At 47.2% G+C, this 20,546-nt stretch overlaps 3 protein-coding genes and 1 pseudogene across 4 annotated transcripts; 2 read left to right on the top strand and 2 right to left on the bottom strand.

The window, feature by feature from the left end:
- The first annotated feature begins 3,335 nt into the window (after positions 1–3,335).
- Positions 3,336–5,081, top strand: LOC127772542 (protein WHAT'S THIS FACTOR 1 homolog, chloroplastic). Its single transcript, XM_052298477.1, has one exon. The coding sequence runs from the start codon at positions 3,403–3,405 to the stop codon at positions 4,930–4,932; it is 1,530 nt and encodes a 509-aa protein (XP_052154437.1). The 5' UTR covers positions 3,336–3,402; the 3' UTR covers positions 4,933–5,081.
- Positions 5,082–11,082: 6,001 nt separating this feature from the next.
- Positions 11,083–12,344, top strand: LOC127774343 (transcription factor WRKY19). The gene is made up of 3 exons (XM_052300568.1): positions 11,083–11,390; positions 11,476–11,597; positions 11,726–12,344. The coding sequence occupies exons 1-3, from the start codon at positions 11,136–11,138 to the stop codon at positions 12,186–12,188; spliced, it is 840 nt and encodes a 279-aa protein (XP_052156528.1). The 5' UTR covers positions 11,083–11,135; the 3' UTR covers positions 12,189–12,344.
- Positions 12,345–12,736: 392 nt separating this feature from the next.
- Positions 12,737–15,516, bottom strand: LOC127774814 (uncharacterized; annotated as a pseudogene).
- A 332-nt stretch (positions 15,517–15,848) lies between these two features.
- On the bottom strand, positions 15,849–17,844 carry LOC127772986 (uncharacterized). Of its 2 annotated transcripts, XM_052298990.1 has the most exons (3): positions 17,463–17,843; positions 16,305–16,322; positions 15,849–16,212 (listed from the first exon to the last, which is right to left on the bottom strand). In XM_052298990.1, exons 1-3 carry the CDS (start codon positions 17,797–17,799, stop codon positions 16,028–16,030), a joined length of 540 nt encoding a protein of 179 aa, XP_052154950.1. In that variant the 5' UTR covers positions 17,800–17,843; the 3' UTR covers positions 15,849–16,027. The 2 variants fall into 2 exon arrangements, with proteins under 2 accessions (XP_052154950.1, XP_052154951.1); XM_052298991.1 differs by lacking the exon at positions 16,305–16,322 and having other exon boundaries at positions 17,463–17,844.
- Positions 17,845–20,546: the final 2,702 nt, after the last annotated feature.

Consider the following 20,546-nt stretch of genomic DNA (forward strand, 5'->3'; position numbering starts at 1 on the left):
AGCAAGGACAAAAGTTTAAATTCGAGCCCGTTCAGCTACTTTGCAATTATTTCGCAAATTATTCATTCCACGACTCTAAAAATATGTTTGCTCGACAAAAGAAACTTCTTCTACTATAAGGAGTATATTTTAGAACCCTGGTTATTTTATTTTCGAGTTGCATAAAACCATGGTGGTTTTGATATGCGGTGCATAACCTAGGTATTATGGTCTTCAGGTTTCATAAAACTGCACTACTGACTATTTTAATTTATTCTCTCCATTTTAAAATATAAGCATTTTAGGATATGTGCAGAAATGTTTATATTTTAGAATGCACAGAGTGATAATGAGGATGATAACATTTAGACGACGGATTAAACGAACTTATAAATTTAATTTTGGTTATAAGTTTAGAAATCATATTTATAGTAGATAAAAAGGGTTAGCAGTGTGGGTTTATGAGACTATAGGTAATAATATATGTGGTTATATATGACATATCATAAAACTTTCTGCAACTTAAACCAAAATACATAGGGTTGTGTGACATACTGACATCTACTCTTTGTTCTAAGCTGTACTCGTTAAAATTATCTTCTTACAATGATTAATTTATTATTATTGTTGAGTACATAATCATAATTGAATATGGAAATAATTCATAAAACACTCAGTTCAAACGGGCCTCAAACGTGTCCCTTTTCAACGCCCAATGTGCCATAATTCAAGATACAGCTTTGCTAAAGTTACTGCACAACAATGTACTGTACCAATTTTTTTAAGCAAGGAAATGATTTTCACAATACTCCGCAGCTGATATCTTTCAAGCGAGGAAATGATAAAGGCTGCTCAACGCCTCACGCCAAATTAACCATACCAGTAAAATCAAGCTGCAGTTAATCTCCATGAACAGCCGTCGTAGCCACCCTCCCCTAGCTGCAGCCGCGACGCGGGCTCGGCGAACCCGCACACAAATGAGAATGTGAAGAGAGGGGAAAAAAAAACTCCCTTGCGGCGCTGGCGCTCCGGGGCTCCGGCGCGGCGCGACGTGGGGCGCTCCTCGCCACGACCCACGCCTTTAAACTATACGCCCCGACCCGCCACCCGCCGCGATCTTGATCTCCTACTCGCGTGCGTATTCCTGTGGCCATTAGCCGCCCCCCCCCCCCCCCCCCCCCCAAGATTCTCATTTCTACTTCTCCCCCTCACCTAGTGCCGCTACAGCTACAGCTACTGGTCCACCACGACGACGACGATCGCCCGTTTCCCTTTCCGCTTCCTCGGCCGTTTCGCAGCGGCGTACGTCCGCCACGGGGAAACCGACCCGGCGTTGCGAAGAAAGGGATGGACGACGCTGCCATTTTTTCTACCCATGCTTTGATGCGGGGCACGTCACAGTGAGGGAGCCACTCCGCGTTGTTGTAAACAAGCTGCTAGCTAGCAATAATGGGGCATGGGTGAACACACGCACACGCTCAGCTTGAATTTTCATTTCGATCCATCGAGCGAGCGAGCACGCACGCACTCTCACTCCGAGAAGATAAACATGTGACGACGTGAGATCATGTGAACATTCTACTGTTGGAGCCTTAATATCCGTGGATTATCAAAATGCAGATGTCGTCATCGCCTCGATCTCGTTTCCAGTGAGCCGGCCTTCCACAGAAGCAAGTTTTTTAACGGATCACACCGTTAATTTTAAGCATATGTTTAACCATTCATCTTATTTAAAAATTTTATATAATTGTGTAAGATATAAATTATGCTTAAAATACTTTAAGTGATAAAACAACTCATAACACAAATAAATTATACTACCTCCGTCCCATAATAGATATCTTACAACGTTTGACCATTCGTTTTATTTGAAAAATTAGTGTAAATATATAAAAAAAATAAGTCATACTTAAAGTAATTTTGATAATAAAACAAGTCACAAACAAAATAAATAAGAATTCTAATATTTTTTATTAAGACGAATAATCAAACATTGCAAACAAAATCTTAAAGCGACGAAGGAATACGGGACGGAGGACTATTCGTCCCATCCCATGACTTTAGATATGGGTCTCGTCCTATTCTAATTTACTATATTTTAGAACGGATGTAGTAGTAATTATGTAAAGTTTTGAAAAGTAAGACAAATCGTCGAACGTGTGTGATATCAATCAACGATGTTATCTGTTAAAAAACAAAACGTAGGTAGTACTTTTCTTCCGTTGGACGTACAACCAGCACGAGGCGCCGTGCATTGACATTGCGTTTTCTCGATCGCCGCCTCGGCGTCTCGTGATCGTGAGCTCATCCAATCCGCCGCGTGATCGGCGATCGCGGCGAGGCGGCAATCCATGTTTCCGTTCCGTCCATGGACACAAGGAATTTTTCCCAAGGTCACCGCGGCCGTACGAGAGCTAGTTGTCAGCACAGTGATCGTCATGTCGCATGTCCTTCCCCTGATTATAATACAGCAACTTAATGCCGGTTTATCTGTTCTAACAGTCACTGATGAGTGATGAAGCAGCTGTTTGTGATTAGATCTGTCTGTCCTTTTTCGGTTGAACGTTTGTAGCCAATTGGTTTCTATAAACAGAAAAGTGGTCGTCCTGCATTGAGAAAAAAAGAACAAATGAACTTAAGACATTATCAATTACAAATAATTAATCTTAACTACTACTCCACAGTGTTGTCTTATCACTATCAACTTTATATTCTGCATAATCAACACTTGCTCGAGAAGTCGGCACTCGGCAGAGATGGTTGTGCTCTACACTCATCTTCTCCATTTCTCTTTTGTTTATTTGTTCTTGAATTGGTGATATAAATCCGTGCAAGATTCAAGAGCCAAGACAGTTTTTATTTTTTGCTACTCTGACATGAATTGGTAATTTTATATAGGCTTTATCTCAGAGCAAAAGTTCATTGAGACTTTCAGACGCAGTAGTAACAGTAACAGAACTTGCTAGTCACAGGAAACAGAGGGGCAAATGGGCTCGGCTCGTGATATTACTTGTCAATTTCTTCTCTCATTCAAAATCAGAATCCAAAAGGATACGTCTATTTTGCCTCCCTTATTTTCTTGCGCAATCATTACCCACAACCTCAAAACCGGATATAATGTCTCCCCCATTTTCATTGGATGGTTTGGGGAGCGGTTTCTGATAACATGCAGGTGTTTTAATCAGAAGTAGGACAGGAGGGATAACAAATAGACTTATTCCAATCCAGAAGTAGGAAGCTATAATTATTGGGCTTAAATCAGCAAGCAGGCCGAGCCGCACACACTAACAAGCCACAAAGCCCCAAAAAACCCAATGGAAATATCGCAACCTTGGGAGCCGGAGGTTTATCCCCACCACGAACGCCTCCTCTTCTTCTTCCGATGCGGGGAGGCTGAGCTCGCAATCCCCAAAGCTCGCGGAGATGGACGCCAAGCTGCTCCTCCTCCCCTTCCCCTCGCCGCCGGCCACTCTCCACCACCACCCGCCGCCCCCCAAATCCCTCTTCCTCGGCGCCTCCCTCCCGCTCCTCCACCCGCCGCCGCCGCTGCGGCTGCTGCGGCCCGGCGCCCCGCGGCGGCTGGCGGTGGTGGCGCAGGCCGCCGTGAAGCGGCGCAAGGAGATCCCGTTCGACAACGTCATCCAGCGCGACAAGAAGCTCAAGCTGGTGCTCAAGCTCCGCAACATCCTCGTCTCCAACCCGGACCGCGTCATGAGCCTCCGCGACCTCGGCCGCTTCCGCCGCGACCTCGGCCTCACCCGCAAGCGCCGCCTCATCGCGCTCCTCAAGCGGTTCCCGGGTGTCTTCGAGGTCGTCGAGGAGGGCGTCTACTCGCTCAGGTTCCGCCTCACCCCGGCCGCCGAGCGCCTCTACCTCGACGAGCTCCACCTCAAGAATGAGTCCGAGGGCCTAGCCGTCACCAAGCTCCGCAAGCTCCTCATGATGTCGCAGGACAAGCGCATCCTCATTGAGAAGATTGCGCACCTCAAGAACGATCTTGGACTCCCGCCGGAGTTCCGCGACACTATCTGCCTCAGGTACCCACAGTACTTCCGCGTCGTCCAGATGGACCGAGGGCCAGGGCTGGAGCTCACTCATTGGGACCCTGAATTGGCGGTGTCGGCAGCGGAGGTTGCCGAGGAGGAGAATCGAGCGAGGGAAGAACAAGAGAGGAATCTGATCATTGACCGGCCACTCAAGTTTAATCGGGTGAAGCTACCACAGGGGCTGAAATTATCAAGAGGGGAGGCGCGCAGGGTTGCGCAATTCAAGGAAATGCCATACATTTCGCCGTACTCTGACTTCTCGCATCTGCGATCCGGGTCGGCTGAGAAGGAGAAGCATGCTTGCGGCGTAGTTCATGAGATTTTGAGCCTGACACTTGAGAAGCGCACGCTGGTGGATCATCTGACACACTTCCGGGAGGAATTCCGGTTCTCGCAATCTCTGCGTGGTATGCTAATTCGCCACCCAGACATGTTTTATGTGTCGCTTAAGGGGGACAGGGACTCGGTCTTCCTCCGTGAGGCATACAAGAACTCCCAGTTGGTCGAGAAGAGCAAACTCGTGCTGCTTAAGGAGAAGATGAGGGCTCTTGTTGCAGTCCCACGCTTCCCTAGAAGGGGTGTGCCGGCAACTAGTGAGGAGGCTGATAGAACCAATGGAGCTGCGCAAATGCTGAGTGAAGGAAGCGATGTAGAAGATGATGAAGACGAGGGATTGTCGGATATGGAAGACTTAATTAGTGAGATTTCTGGTGGCAAATCGGACACAGACTACCACTGGGGAGATGGCTGGGTTGGCGAGAATGATGACTCGCCACCAGACTTCGAAGACGATGATGGCTCAAGTCTTAAAGAAGTCAAGGTGACTATGAAGAAAACTGCTAATTCTGCCAATGGCAAGGCACATGTTCCTGTTTTTCCTGATGGCAGACCAAGGGAACGATGGTAAAATGATCTATTTTAGATTGTTTGGTAGAGTGTGTAATCTTTGTTGTTAGTTATTTCATCATATCTAGAAAGTCGCAAAACCCTCAGTCCTTTGAGGTGCTGCTTGAATTTTGTTACCGAGCACATGAATAGCATATCAGAATTTGAACAGTTCACATGAATCATCACTAATATAGTGAACGAATTTGAAGTTGTGGGGGGTTGTGATCAAGCATACTTGGTGATATAAATAGGTGCAAACTGTAACAACTAAGTATAAATACAAGCTTAATTTGAGCTATGTTAGCAATGGACTTCTCTTAAGAAACAGAATGAGGTGATGTTCCTACAAAGTAAAATATAGTGTTAGTTTGAGTGATCACGCAACACGTTATAACTTGTTCTCTCTCTTTTTTTTTCTTTTTTTTTTTAGCAAAACAATTCATAACTTCCAAATGTTTCTGAATCATCCTTCTGGTTTGGAAATTTATTACCTCCTAGCAATTGTAGTTAGTGCTAAAGGGGACATCATCATTAGCTCTCCATGAATCGGTGCTTGTAAAGAGTATGTCCCATCTTTTCAAATGAACTCATATGGAGGGAAGAAATTCAAGCCACTGGAGTAATGGAATGCCCTCTCAGAACAAGGATTGCTTGGTAAAAACTAGGGAACACAAGGCATATCGCTTGCTGCCTGCTAGATTGGCATTTTAAAATGGTCAGTTTGATGACCGAAGCTGAATTTGAGGAATGATGTCCATTTTTATGACTATGCAACATGTTCTCTGTTACCTTATCTGTCTGAATTGCCAAGTTTCAGAAGTATTCGACGCTTAAACATCTGCATTCCCAGTCCTTGTATATTCAGAAGTTTGAGTTGTCAGCTATACTTGATGTGCTCCTTTGGTTTTGTTTTTCACATCAGTCACAGGAAGGTTCAGGATGGAATACGCGGTTCATTGACTACTACTTTGTTGTTGATGATGATGATGATGAGATATTGAGTTCTGTTATTCTGTACGTTTGGTTTATATTTGCATCTTTGTGTAACATTGAGAAGCTGGCGCAGAGGTGCATAAGCATCATACTGCACCCTGTCAGTCTCATTTCACAAAATTTTGTTATTCAGTCATGGGCTCATGGCCTACTTCCGCTCCTTCGTCGACTTCGCAGGGTCCCACACTGACTCAACAAAATTGACCGTAGTCAAAGCACCACGTCGGATCAAACGGGAGCTATACTGCCTTGGGACGTAAGTTGATACGGTTTTGAAACTTCGGGGACGCACTATATCTGGACTGGCGGTTCAAGGGTAAACTTGCCGACAAATTGAGGGATCTGAAGTGAACTTATTACTTTTGGACGCGAGGTGCACTTCTCTCCATATTGCGCGACCAGAGTGGGCCCACCAAGGTTCGCTTCTGGAATGGATCAAGTCGGCCCATGCGAATTTGGCGCTACCGCAGCGATCCAACTCGGCGATACTGCAACTAACTACACGTGTCGTATCGGCTACACGAGGCATTATGTTGGGACGAAAGCTCATCCATGCAGAACTGTTCGATGGAGACGATGCCGGTCCCGGCGCCGCGTACCGATGAATTTCACCGTTGGTTACCACGTATGCATCAATGATCAGTGTGTGCGACAGAGAAGGGGGGTGGGGGGCGGAGGAGGAGAGGAAAAGAGGGAGTATAGACTTATCCAGAGAAAATAAAGGAAATAGAAAGTAGGGTAAAACCTTTTTCATACCCACTCTATTTATTTTTATGACCCCATTAATTTTTTAAGTATATGTTTCATCATTCGTCTTATTCAACAACTTTATACAAATGTATAAGTTATAAATCAAGCTTAAATTACTTTGACTGATAAAACATCTCACAACAAAATAAGTTATAATTATGTAATTTTTATTAATAAGACAAATGGTACGTGATAAAAAAATCAACGCCGTCATCTATTAAATTGGAGGTAGTAGTTTGGAGTGTAAAACGAGCTAAAAAAATTATTTAGAAGGTTTAAGGAATAAAATGAAACTTTTTTGTTTAGAAATTCCCAAGGACTCCTCGTGCCGCACGGCCACCAGATTCAGAGACGCACGGCCGCCGGATACAGACGGCGAGCCCTTCCGTCGTGGACGTGTCGCGCGGGACGGGATAACATACGATCGTGGGAACCAGCGGGAATGCAGCGTTGCAGGCCGCTGCAGGCGGCGGACAAGTCAACCGGTCAAGCACTCGCGGAATCGCGTCGCCGTCATGCGACGCACCAGAGGCCGGCTTGGGTCTCGCCACCACCACTGCGGCTGCCTCTCGCCTGTAGATCGAACAGCGTACGGACTTATATTTTCTCGCGTGAATTTTCTGATTTTAAATCGAGTTTTTTCATCCTAATTTATTTTTTGGCTTTTATTTTTAGATTGTTTAAAACACCTATATAAAAGTTCTATTTACAAATATATCGTTTATTTTATTCCATCGAGCAGCCAAAGGATGGGGCTGTTAGCCTTTGCGGTCAAAGCGTCAAACAAGCACAGGTGAAGAAAATAACTTCCCTAGCTAGCTATTTGAGCGATACTCCAGTTTCCACTCCACTTAAAGGAAGGAAATATCAACGGCAACCTTTGTTTCTGCCCCTTTTTTTCAGTCCAAAAAAGCGATAGATCGAGCATGCACCAGCACCAGCTCGGCTAATGGCTATGCCTACAATATTCTTGCCGCTATGATGTAAAAAGCGAGGAAGCTTGACTGAAGCTTCTGTCTGGAGAGAGAGAAACTTCGGTGAAAAGATGCATCAAATATTGGCTCATTTTCAGACCAGAGGGTGGGATTTTCGGCCTCACGTGAAACGGTATTGTTTATTAGCTGATAAGTAAGGCCCCGTTTAGTTCCAAAGTTTTTTTCCAAACTTTCAACTTTCCACCACATCAAACCTTTCATACAACATAACTTTTCTATCACATCGTACCAATTTCAACCAAACTTCTAAACTTCAGTGTGAACTAAACACAACCTAAATAAGTATTAACTACTACTCCCTCCGTCTCTAAATATTTAACGTTATTGACTTTTTAACGTCTTATTTAAAAAAATTAAGTAATTATTAATTCTTTTCGTATCATTTGATTTAGTGTTAAATATACTTGTATGTATACATATAGTTTTACATATTCCGCAAAAGGTTTTAAATAAGACGAACGGTCAAACATGTTTAAAAAAGTCAACAGCATCAAGTATTTAGGGATGGAGAAGGGAGTATAATTTTGAAAACATGATTTATTTGATTCTTTTAAGAATCCTCTACGTATAATTTTTTCACAAAATATATCGTTTAACATTTCAGGAAATGTTACGTCATGATTTAGAGTTGTAGTTTAAAACTCAGCCAGGTATGTGCGTGTGGCTCTGCAACTATAGGATCGAGTAGGGTAGAGTGATCGCTTCAAAGTAGGAAATGTGATCCCAAAAAGGCATGTGTTTTTTATGAACTGAACTGTTGGGTTGCCGAGGAGAAAAAAAATGGAAAATTCCACTACTCAATTGGGAGAATCTAGGGCAAAAAGAAAACACATCACCTTTCCTGGGTACCTGTCGCTTTTGCATTGGCTGCTTGGAGATTATTAAAGCCATGCTCTTTTAGCTTATTTATCGAATCATTTAAAACGGATTATTTGCTACACGTTTTGAAAAATATTTTCCACAAACAATATTCTTTTGATGCACTACTTATACTGCTTGTTTAAAACTATTTGTCACATTTATCTCATAATTTATATCTGCAATTAAGTTAATAGCGTTTTACAGTTATTCATTTAATAATCTAAATTGAATGGGGCCTACCATTCAATTAGTAGTAAGGGCATGAACGGTGTTTATTACTCTATTGTCATGAAAGTAAATTTAATGACATGGAAGAAAGAGAAAGGAGTATGGTTAGCTCAGAGTCGACTTTAGCATTTATTAGAGCAAATTTTGTTGCATGGTGGTGAAAGAAAGAAAAAAAAGTAAGAAAAAAGTATTTTGATACATTAATGATTAAAGATCATATTATCTTTAACTGTTGTAGCATACTAGTCTCTGGATAATGTAGAGCTTATATCTCACCCTACCTTTGTACTTGCCTAGGACCACAAGCTGCCGATGACGCAAGTGAATCCATCTCTGCTGACCAGTCTACTGACGTGGCGCACAGACTGAGACCGATACTGGTCGTTTTCACTCGACATGCTTGACCGTCCGCACGAGCGCTTTGCTTCCAATACACCTTTTCTACTAGTAGTACTAATAATTAGTGTTAGTATAAATCACCAAAATTAGTACTACTAAGTACTAATACTAACAGTAGCTTTAGGATGAGTGGCAATAATTAATTAACCTGATCTCGTGGTTTAGTCAGCCTGGTACTGCACAAGGAGTAGACTAGACCACTGAATCGCACAAATGCTATCCGTCCGGTGATTCGATTCGGTCAGTCGCTTGATCGCACTGCACGTACATGCTTGCATTGCCGAGTCAAATTTAACATGATCTACTTCTAACCAGGCCACTGCATAATTGAACGTGACAATACAATGTACTCCAGTGTTTTACAAATCTAGTACAAATCCTGCTGAATTAGCGCTGTAGACGGTGGTGCCTACTACAAACGAAGACGAAAACGTCAGGACAATTCTTACACACTATTGAAGAAAATTTTCTTGTCTGAAAGGTTCATGTGCAGCAGTAGCTCCCAGCCAAAATATCAAGAATTTGATCACACATGCACTTTTCCGCCCATATGTCTTGTTAAGTTTTTTTTTTCCCTCATTTGGAATGCAGAAATCAAATTTCGTAGGAATTGCAGCAGTAGTTCACTTGCTGTCTGAAAGATAACTTTCATGGTGTCTCGGATAAACACACGAGTGGTGCGTTGCTGCGCTATAATACTGTACTAACAATAATTGTCCACAAACTATACGCAAGACCAGACCAACACTACAAACATGGTCCAGTGACAGAAAAGGTGATTAAAACCTTATTAAGGACCACTTAGCTAAACTATAGGAGGAGAAGTGAACTGAGGAAGAAGCCGAGCAACCGCAAGCCGCCTTCCAACCACCTCCCTCCCGACACATAGCCACCTGCACATCTCCACACTACGTGCACCCCATTTTCCCATGAGAATTTCAACGAATCAACACAGTACTATCCCAAAGTCCTATTTTAGCGAATGCGGTATCCCAAAGTCCTAAAGAAATACAACAATCAGGCTGGCAAGAAAGAACACTGTGCCAAGCTAATTCACTGTCCAAGCTGATAATACTTGAACAAAAACACGGTCTTTAAAAAATAGCTTTGACCATTTTTTTATTATAATATAAAAATATCAATAAATATCCTATTCCAATGAAGCATTTTTAACACTTGTTCAAAACAACTAGTATTATCAACCCGCGTGAAGTAGAATCCTATGATCAATACTAGATAATATTCCTTCGTTCCAAAATGTAACAACCTTAGTGGTCCTGTTCGAATCTACCGCAAGGATAAAGATTAAGTGTGCGCGCAAAACGAGATAAGTCATTAGCATATGATTAATTAAATTTTAATTATTAAAAATCTTAAAAATGGATTTATTAGAATTTTTATAGTAACTTTTATATAAAGTTTTCGTAGAAAACACACCGTTTAGTTTGAAAAACGTGCTAACGGAAATCGAAAAAAAAATATATCTTAATTAGTTTAGAACTGGGCCATTATTAGATTAGATATAATACTAAGACGAATTTGGACAAGGGATCAGTACAGCGTCCAACACACATAGTTGTCAGTTGAGCAATGCGCAGCTGCACAAGTGTGTCCGTCTGTGGTAGGTTGAGAGTTGAGACCATTCTATTCTAACAAATGGTCAGTCAGACACAAGTTTTTTTTTTTTTCCGAACGGTCAGTCAGACAGACAGTAGTGATTAGATTAGAGCTGGATTAGTCTCTGCACATCTCCATGATGGCCAAGAAACCAAAAGACCGGTCCAAGTGTTTGAATGACACTCGGGTACTGATATTCTCTGCTTAGTCATAATCTTTTCCCTCGGTCCGGTCAAAGTTTGGATCTGAACATGACGCAACGAATCACATTTTGCTCCCTATAAATACTCCTCTCCCTGTCACTACCACACTCGCCATCCTACCTCACACGCTCTCACCAACACAAGAAACCACACGCTTACGAGACGCCACGGCGGCGATGGTGGAGCTGTGCGGCGGCGAGGGGGAGGGGCAGATCATGCTGGCGACGGAGCTGGCCCAGCTGCGGGCCATGGCGAGGGAGCTGGAGGCGAAGATGGACCCGGACAGGGTGGCCGCGCGGGAGCTCTGCAGGGCGCTGGCGTCGTCCGTCGACCGGTCCATCCGCCTCGCCGCGTCCTGCTTCCCGCCGCCGGAGCATCCGCCCCCCGCCGCCGGCAATGCCGGCAGGGACGCCGCGTTCAAGAAGAGGCAAGTCATGGTTCCCGGTCATGGTGGTTTAATTTCAGAGTTGAGAGATCGCCGGAGCAACGCTCTGACATGTGTTTCGATGCAGGAAGGGGATGGCCAAGGTGAGGAGGCAGGTGAGGGTGACGTCGGTGCAGGACACGGCGTCGCTGGACGACGGCCTGAGCTGGAGGAAGTACGGCCAGAAGGACATTCTTGGCGCCAAATACCCGAGGTCAGCATCGACGTCAGCATCCCATCCATTGATGACGTCACTCTCACCTTCCGCTAATTAAAAACCAATCAATGGCCGCCGCCGCCGCCGCTGCCGTTGTTGTGACACGAGCTTGATCTCTGCTGCAGGGCCTACTTCAGGTGCACTCACCGGCACACGCAGGGATGCAACGCGACCAAGCAGGTGCAGCGCGCCGACGGCGACCCGCTGCTGTTCGACGTCGTCTACCTCGGAGACCACACCTGCGGCCAGGCCGCCGTCGCCGCCGTCGCCCAGAGAGCGCCGCCCGAGCATGCCGGCCAGGAGCAGCAGAGGCAGAGCTCGCTGCTCGCTGCGGGAACGGAAGGAATTCATCAGCAGGTAGTGGCAGAGCCTATGGAGGCGGCGGCGCCGTTCTTGTTCACCTCGACGGCGGCCGGCGGCGTCGACGACGGCTACTTCTCCTTCATCTCGCCGGCGAACTCCGACTGCCAGTTCAGCAGCGACTTCTCGGCGGGCAGCGTCGGGGTTGACATGGACCACGAGGCTCGTTTCGAAGATCTTTTCTCGAACACTCTTGAGTTTTTCCAATCGGAGATTCATAATCTGTAGGTGGCCGAATGCACGCAGTAACCGTACTTTGTTAAAGGTTCGCATCAGTATTAGCTACTGGCCTACTCCATACTACTCTGTACAGCCTCTATGCTTTTTCCTTATGAATGAATCTACTATTAGTTGCCAATTGTTCTTTTCCATCTCCGGAAAGACCGTTTTGTTTTTTCTGACAACCTGAACCTGCATCATCCTTAATTCCTTGTTCATGTCCAACATACTCTGAACTTATGATTTTCTGAAGATGTTGACTTCAAAGCCTGAATATATACAACTACAGTAGCCAATCAAGGTAAGCCAGGGCATCCGAATAAAAATTATTGGAAACGTTTTCGAATAAAAAGCTCATGTTACTGCAAGTAATGACAGTTTCAGTAAATTGAACAGTAACATTATGACCAGGACACCAGGTAAATAGAGTGCAGATCGATTAATTAGGAAATGCTCACGGGGAGTGCGACGTTCTGACCTGTGGTATATGATATGACATTAGATTAGTATTAAAACATTAGGCAATGATCTCGTTCATTAGGTGGGGTTTTCTCCCATCTTTGAATATTTATATATACTTTCTTTATCATACCTACTGGTAAGACTGGTACATGAACAACAACAATGTACACAACTCCACCAATCAAAATGTACAATCATGTTATTCTTTTTCTTCTCAATGAAATTGACAAATTCTTGTGCCAGTTCGTAAAAAAAAGAAAACTCACACAAAATCGATATCATCATCAGAGTCACCTTCTTCCTCGTCGGTGCCTTCATCGCTATTGCGATAAATGAATTCCTCTTCTAACCCGGACAAAATATTCACTTTGAGGCTATTAACAATACCATCGTTGGTGTAAAACGGTTCCTCATCAATTTCTGGATCAAATTCGTCTCCGCAGGTATCTTCTCCACATACCATCTTCTCAAAATCCACCTCACGCCCATGGAAATTTTCTATCGACGGATGCATAATCCCAACCCTTCATGTTCGCAGTAAAGGCAACGCACTTGTTCTAGTAGAGAAAACACAAATAAAATTTGTTTCAGTCCTGCAGATGGGGAAAAACTAAACAGAGAAAAGAAGATTCAGATTTGTACATACCTGAGCATGGTGGCGATATGGTTACTGGGCAGCAAATGCCGTCGTGGTTGAGGCGATAGTTACCGCATTCTGCAAAGAAGAGTAGAAGAGCTCCCTCGCCGGCAATGGCAGATGGATCGGAGTGTCTCCGGCGAGCCAAGAAATTGACATGACAACGAAAGTATATCAGAGGAGTATAACTGACGATGTCATCGTCAGTGCAATACACGGGTCCTGATACGCAATTGTTCATGCCACAGATGACGTGGAGCTCGTAACCACCGGGTTCCTGAAATCCCAGCAAACAATAGAGATGTTTAATTACAGAGATTTGTTACAGTCTAACAAAAAATACTTTTAAGATACCGGTAACTCACGATACCAAATTATTTTCAATTGCTAGATCTAACAATGAACATCATGTCCATTTAAATCAAACGATCGGAAACGATTTGATACCACAAGGTACTAGTACCTCGAGTTACTTTTCGCTGGACCGGAGCAAATCTCTTAATCATATTATAGCAATAATAATTGTTCATCAAGAAAGAAAGAATCAGGTTAAGATGTTGAATTACGTTGTTCTGCAACGCGTATCTGTCCAATGCAGCCTTCACCTTCCTGCGGATTTTGTTCTGATCACGGATGATCTGCGCCTTTAGTTTGAGCTGTCTTCGCCGCGGTGGTTTCGTTGGTTTGCGCTGCATTGGCGAGACGGCGGCGGAGGGAGCTGGAGGCAGTAAGGCGGCGGCGAGGCGGCGAACGTCTTCCGAGGAGAGCTGGCCGCCGTTCTGCAGGAGCAGCGGCGTCGTCATGGCTCTGCTCGAGCTGAGGAACTCCACTTGTTCGTCCGGTTTGGGGTGCCGGGCGGCCGCGGCGGCGGCGGCGTAGGCCTCCTGGATAGTGCAGGAGGGACGGTGCTACCGCCGCTCTGCTTCTCTTGCGGCGGCGTTAAGGTCGCCGTCCGCGGCAAGCAAACACCAAATGGCGTCATGGAGCGGGAGGTCGGGGTAGCGGGTGCAGAGGAAGGAGACGAGGCCGAGGAACGAACGCGTGGCGACGCGGAACATGCTCTTGGGCGGGATCATGGCCAGCTCGAGCTCCTCCGCCGGCGGGTGCGCGGCGTCGTACCAGACGACGTTGAGGATGATGTTGGAGACGGGGTCCATGGGGCCGTAGCAATGGCCGCCCTTCACCAAGCTCCGGTGGTAGCGAGACCGCAGCTCGCCGGAGGGCAGCCGGGCGAGCGCCCGGAGGTAGAACCCCTGGATCGCGTGGAGGAGCGCCATCTGGAGAGGCATGGCGTGCCAGTAATGCCGCGCGGCGATGCCCCGGCCGCGCAAGCGAGACCCTGCCAGCTCCCACGCTCTCTCCATGTCGACCGCCGGCGTCGGCGCCTCGTCGCCGACCAGCGCGACGAGGCCGCGCACGTCGCGGTTGCGAGCGCGGACACGGCCTCGTCGAGGCGGCGAGACAGGGTCAGCCACGCGTGGACGAGCCGGTCGGGATGGGGATGCTTCACGGCCAGCGTGGCGCATCTGAGGGCCAACCTGACGGCGGCGGCAGTGGTGTCCGAGGTGAAACCGAATCTTCTCAAGCCACGGGCCTGCACGACGAGGCGCGCCGCGACGAGCACGTCGGCGTCGGCGAGGAGCAGGTAGTACACGGCCTCCCATTCGGGGAGGTAAGGGAAGAAGCTGGTCAGGAAGGCCACTGATCCGTCGAGAGATCGCCGGCGTCTCGATCTCCTGCGTCTGCGTGTCCTCCGCCGCGCCCTTCTCATCTTCCGGTTTTTCGGGGCGGCGGTGAGGACGGCGTTGACGATGGCATTGGAGACGGGATCAAGCAAGCCGAAGCAGAGGCCAGCGTCGAGGTCCGCCGCCACGGCCGCCGGCCGCAGCCGCTCCAGCGCCTCCTCGTGGGAGGAACGGACCTTGTCAAGGAGCAGCGACCGGTGCTTGTCCTGCGTCGTCGAAGCAAGCGTGCGGCTCCGACAGTCTCTTGGCTCGATGACGCGGCGGCGGCGGTGGCCACCGCCGTCGTCCATGGCGGCAGCAATGACGGCGCTGGACTGCGGCTGCATGCAAAACGCGCGTATCGGCCTAGGTCTAGGTTGTTATACAATACACACTACTGATGCCGATAAGAATTGCAATCGTTGCTGCCCCGGATTCAGAACGGAATCCCGATAATTATAAGTTGTTTAACTTTTTTATTAGTCAAAGTGCTATAGGTTTGACCAAGTTTATAGAAAGTATTAGCAATACCTACGACACCATACTAGTCTAATTAAATTTAACATCGAATATATCTCAATACAAAATTTACCTGGTATTGAAAATGTTACTATATTTTGTTACTAACTTGATCAAACTTTAAAATATTTAACTAAAGAAAAGTCAAACAACAACCTGTAATATGAAACGGAGGGAGTATTTAGGTTAAAGGCACTGGAACAACATACTGCATATAGATTTGTCTTATAAAGTAGTATACTAACAATAAAAAATATATTTACTTATTGGATATGTTATAATAGAAAAATATAGTTAAAAATATAATTAGGAGAACCAGAGAGAGTATTTGGAAATTGGAAGTCTTCGAGGGTTTAGCATATGCACAGAGCAAATCTTCGAGGGTTCTTTAATTTCTTACAGTACAGCACACCCTTACACAAGATTTTTAGCAGAAGAAATATACATTCTACATCACTACATGGGACTTCAGCTGTGCTGATACATAAAAAAGTAAAACAAAGTAACTAGATAGAACCTTTTTCTTTAATGTCCTGGGAATCTTCAGAACCGCTCTCTTTTGTGTCCTCCAATTTCCTCAAGGCTCCCCTTAACCCCAACACGATGAATAAATTGGTAAGAGTAAGTAGTGATTCTGCACTCCCGTGCAGCCAGTCGACGTTAGACAGCGAGGTTCCATAATGAACTTTTGCTGCAAAAGGTTATATCAACAAGACAGTTAGTACTACTGACTAAACATGGGGCAGAGTATGTGAGAACAACAAAAATTCACAACTCGATTACCATATATCCCAGCAGGTACTGCTCCAGGGATAAAAGGCCAGTGCATGAAACAACAGGAAAGGAATTAATCATAGGGATAAAATTTCCCGGCACCTAGCTAAAAGAACAGAAATAAAACATTTTTGAAAGAAAATAGGGATTATAGGGGTGTGTGCTAAAGGATGATCACCAAGTACAAACATTTCAGTAGCAATAAGTCAGCAAAGCAGGACCAACATAGAATGCCATCCACTTGATTCGCTTTCGTGTATTCTGCCTAATCCATTGTCCTTATTGTGCCACTTTATGCTAGATAACCAAATCAGCAGTGAACTTGATTTGAATTAAACCACATGAAAAAGTCATTTCGTGATTATTCTTCTCATCGTAGTAATTTGTTGACAGATTGTTCGGATAGAGGCTAACTGTCATCCAGAATGACTAAACTGACAGAAGATTAATTGCCATAGTTCGTTGGATATCCATATCGTTTAATCAACATGAAAATAGAATTAAAAGTCACTAACTATGTAATATATTATATTTGCATCCACATAGCATTGCATTTATGCCCCTAAATCTATGTCAGGCCTCACAATGTTGCTGTGATCAACCTAAAGAGCACCTCCTTTTTAGAACAAGGAGCATTGTGTTTCCACACCTAAACCTATATCTTGTCTTACAATGTTTTAACATTTACAGACCATCTATAGCCTAACTGTCAAGGTTATCAACTCACAACATCACATACATATTCATACCCATATGCCACTTCCTTGTATTTTTCCCAACCATACTCAAAACATTTCCGCCAATTACATGAGCAATTTGAGACTAGAGAGTTTATCTATGAAGTATTATTAGCTTACATATGCATCATCTCTACAGATAAGGAAGTATTGACATTCCAAAACATTCCACAAAATTGTAATACGCACTAAGAATTAGTGCCATATCCAGGGAATAAACCGCCAACATATCATGCGCAGAAAAAGCTACATCTACGTGAACGGATTAAACATAAAACTTTTGCAACACCATTACTTTCACGGGTCCTATCAAGGTGTTATTACGAAACTCAAGTTTGAAATGTATTTGTCCCGAAAATTTCAACGGCATATGTCGGCACAATAAAGGATACAGAGTGACACTTGAAGCGAGAGAGAAGAAGACGCGTACTGGTGGCGCCGACGAAGGCGAGGAGGAAGTAGAATCCGAAGAGCGTGAGCCCCGGCGCCGTCTTGGACCTGGTCATGAAGTAGAGGAAGCCGAGGTAGGGGAAGAGCGAGACGGCGAACAGCTGCGACGCCACGCTCTGGGAGTCCATGGTGGGTGCCCACGGGTCCACAGGGAGCAGCCCGCACCGCACCACCACCCCTCTCGCCGCCGCCGCCGCCGCCCTCCTCTTCACCCCGCGAGCGCGGCCGAGGCCATAGCCTCCCCTGGCTCTCCCGGCGGCGAGCGGCCGCGGCCGCGGCCACGGGAACGGCGGCGCGCGGCAGGTGGTCGGCAGCATTTGGGCGTGGCGATTTCTCCACTCGGTTTGGGTGGCTCGCGTTCCTTCACCTCGTGGGGATGATGCTCTTAACTGGGCCGGGCCGTCAGTGCAAGCGCCATCGGCCCATAAGAAAATCAAGTTATTTTAGGCCGCATGGGCCCACCCGTCCCATTCATCTGGGCCACAGCTGGAAAGGTTTCTTCAGAAAGGGAAAAGGTACACCGAAGGTCCCTCAACTTGTCATCGGGATAAAAAACATCCTTGAACCGCAAAACCAGATATACGGGGTCCCTTAACTATATAAAACCGGTCACCCGAGGTCCTTCGGTGGTTTTCACTCCGGTTTTGATCTGCATGGCAGCAGAGTCAGCGTGGGCCCCACATGTCAGCTAGCCACGTCATCACCATCTCCCCTCTTCTCCCTTTCTCCTCTCTCTCTCTATTAGGAAGGCGCCGTCCGCGACTGGGCGAGCACCGCTGCGGAGAGGCAGCGTCGGCGGGCGAGAGCGGTGTGGCGTCGGTGGGAGAGAGCGGTGGCGAAGCGGCGGCTGCGGCGGGCGAGCGCGGCTGCGGATGGGGAGAGGCGGCGCCGACGATTCCGCGCCGCTCGGCCTTGTCGTCGTCGGCGACTTCGGGCGCGAGGGAGGAGGGCGCGGGCCTTGTCGGCGGCGGGGGTGGCCTCTCCGGCAGCGGAGGTGGCGGGTAGGGGGCGGCTCCTCCGGCTGCGACGGTGCGGGAGAGGCTGGCAGCGAGGGCGCGGAGAGGGAGGAGACGGAGAGGCCGGCGGCGAGGGCGTACGAGGAGGAAGGCACCGTCCGCGGTTTGCTGCTGCTTCCCCTTCGCCGTCGTCGAGCTCGTCGGCCTCGCCGGCACCAGCACGTCGGCGCGGCACAGGGGGCACGTGGGCCGCAGGCGCAGCCAGGCGTCGACGCAGCGAGCGTGCAAGGCGTGCAGGCAGCAGGGGAGCGCGCGAACCATCTCCCCTTCCTTGTCGGCGCCCAGGCACACCGTGCACTCCGCCACCGCTGCCGCACTACCTCCACGGCGGGGCGGGAGCACGAAGCAGGGCAGCCGCGCAATGGCGGCGAAGTCGAGGCCGCCTCCCGACGATGAGCCACCGCCGCCGTCGTTCCCAGTGCCGCCCGCCGCCTGGAGCTCGCTCAGGCTGTCGACCAGGTGGTTCGCGTAGAGCATCGCAGCGTACCGCAGGACAATGACGGCGATGGAGAACACCACGAGCTCCAGCGCCAGCCCGTCGTAGTACTGGCTGATCAGTGCGCTCACCACTTCAACGCCGTCCACGGCTGTGTGCGCCTGGTGCTTCGGCTCGCGGACTTCGCCGGCGTTGGTCTTCGCGGCGGCGGCGGCGACGACGGCGACGGCAGCGTCGGGCGCCTCCCCGCGTGAGCGGTCGACAAGGCGAGCGGCCTCGGCGAGGTCGTCACGGGCGATGAGGCGGCAGAGCCTAGCGTTGGGGGACGACGCGCTGGGGGCCTCGGGCCTCGTGGCGGCAGCGGCGAGGTGGGCGTGGTGTGCGCGGCTGCCGCCGCCGCCGACCGCGGTCGCGGTGCCGCCGCTCAGCCCCGCTCGCCGTCGGCCCGGCCTGCGAGAGAGAGAGAGAGAGAGAGCAGATAGGGGAGGAAGGGAAATAGAAGAGAGGAAAGAGAAATGACGTGGACACCTGACATATGGGTCCCACATGGGTTCCAGACTCAGCCGCCACGTAGACCAAAACCGGAGTCAACCACCGAAGGACCCCGGGTGACCGGTTTTGTATAGTTAAGGGACCCCACATATCTGGTTTTGCGGTTCGAAGACGTTTTTTTATCCGGATGACAAGTTGAGGGACCTTCGGTGTACTTTTTCCTTCAGAAAATCAAGTGAACATGCATAACATGATTTTTGTATTGGTTAAAGTAAAAAAGTATATCGGAAATGCTAGCTACCGGTATTCCGTTGGTAGCGATCGGAACGGGATAATCCTCCTCGCACCATCCCTCTAAACAAGTTCGACGCACACGCGCATGCATGCCTGTTATTCGCTTTACCACAAGGTCCACGACTGTCAAACAGCACTGCCTACTCAATGTTGGCCCCACCTATGCCACGTCTACATGCTGGAACTTTCGAATCCTGAAGGTTCGTGGTTTGGCTGCATGTGTAGTACTACTAATACTTTGTTATTTTGCATGGCATGGTAAACTAGACAAGGGCACGTTGACTAAGCCTAGATATTTTTTTCGTCATTTTTCCTTTTAATCCTTTTTAGTTAAATTTGCTCCATATCTCAATTGCTTCGTTTAGTGTAACTTTGAAAATTCATTTCCAAGTATTTTTAATCACTGATACCTACAATCATCATCAATCATTGATACCTCATAGGTATCATCACGATACCTGTCAGGTACCACTTGGGTATATGAAAACAAATCGTCGATACATTGCTACCTGAAAGGTATCATCCCTGGTATCTACAAGTATCATCACTCACTGATACCTCTTAGGTATCATCACGATACATGCCACGTATCATTTGGGTTCCTATTGTCAATATAACGGATACCTTAGATGTATCATCCTCGACACCTATAAGTATCATCACTCACTGATACCTCGTAGGTATCATCACGATACATGGTAGGTATCATTTGGGTATCTATGATACCTCATAGGTAACGTCCTCGGTACCTATAAGTATCAATGTATCATCACTCCCTGATACCTCCTAGGTATCATCACGATACATGGCATGTATCATTTGGGTT

Source organism: Oryza glaberrima, chromosome 5 (assembly GCF_000147395.1).
Source record: "Oryza glaberrima chromosome 5, OglaRS2, whole genome shotgun sequence".
In the NCBI taxonomy this organism is placed as follows: domain Eukaryota; kingdom Viridiplantae; phylum Streptophyta; class Magnoliopsida; order Poales; family Poaceae; genus Oryza; species Oryza glaberrima.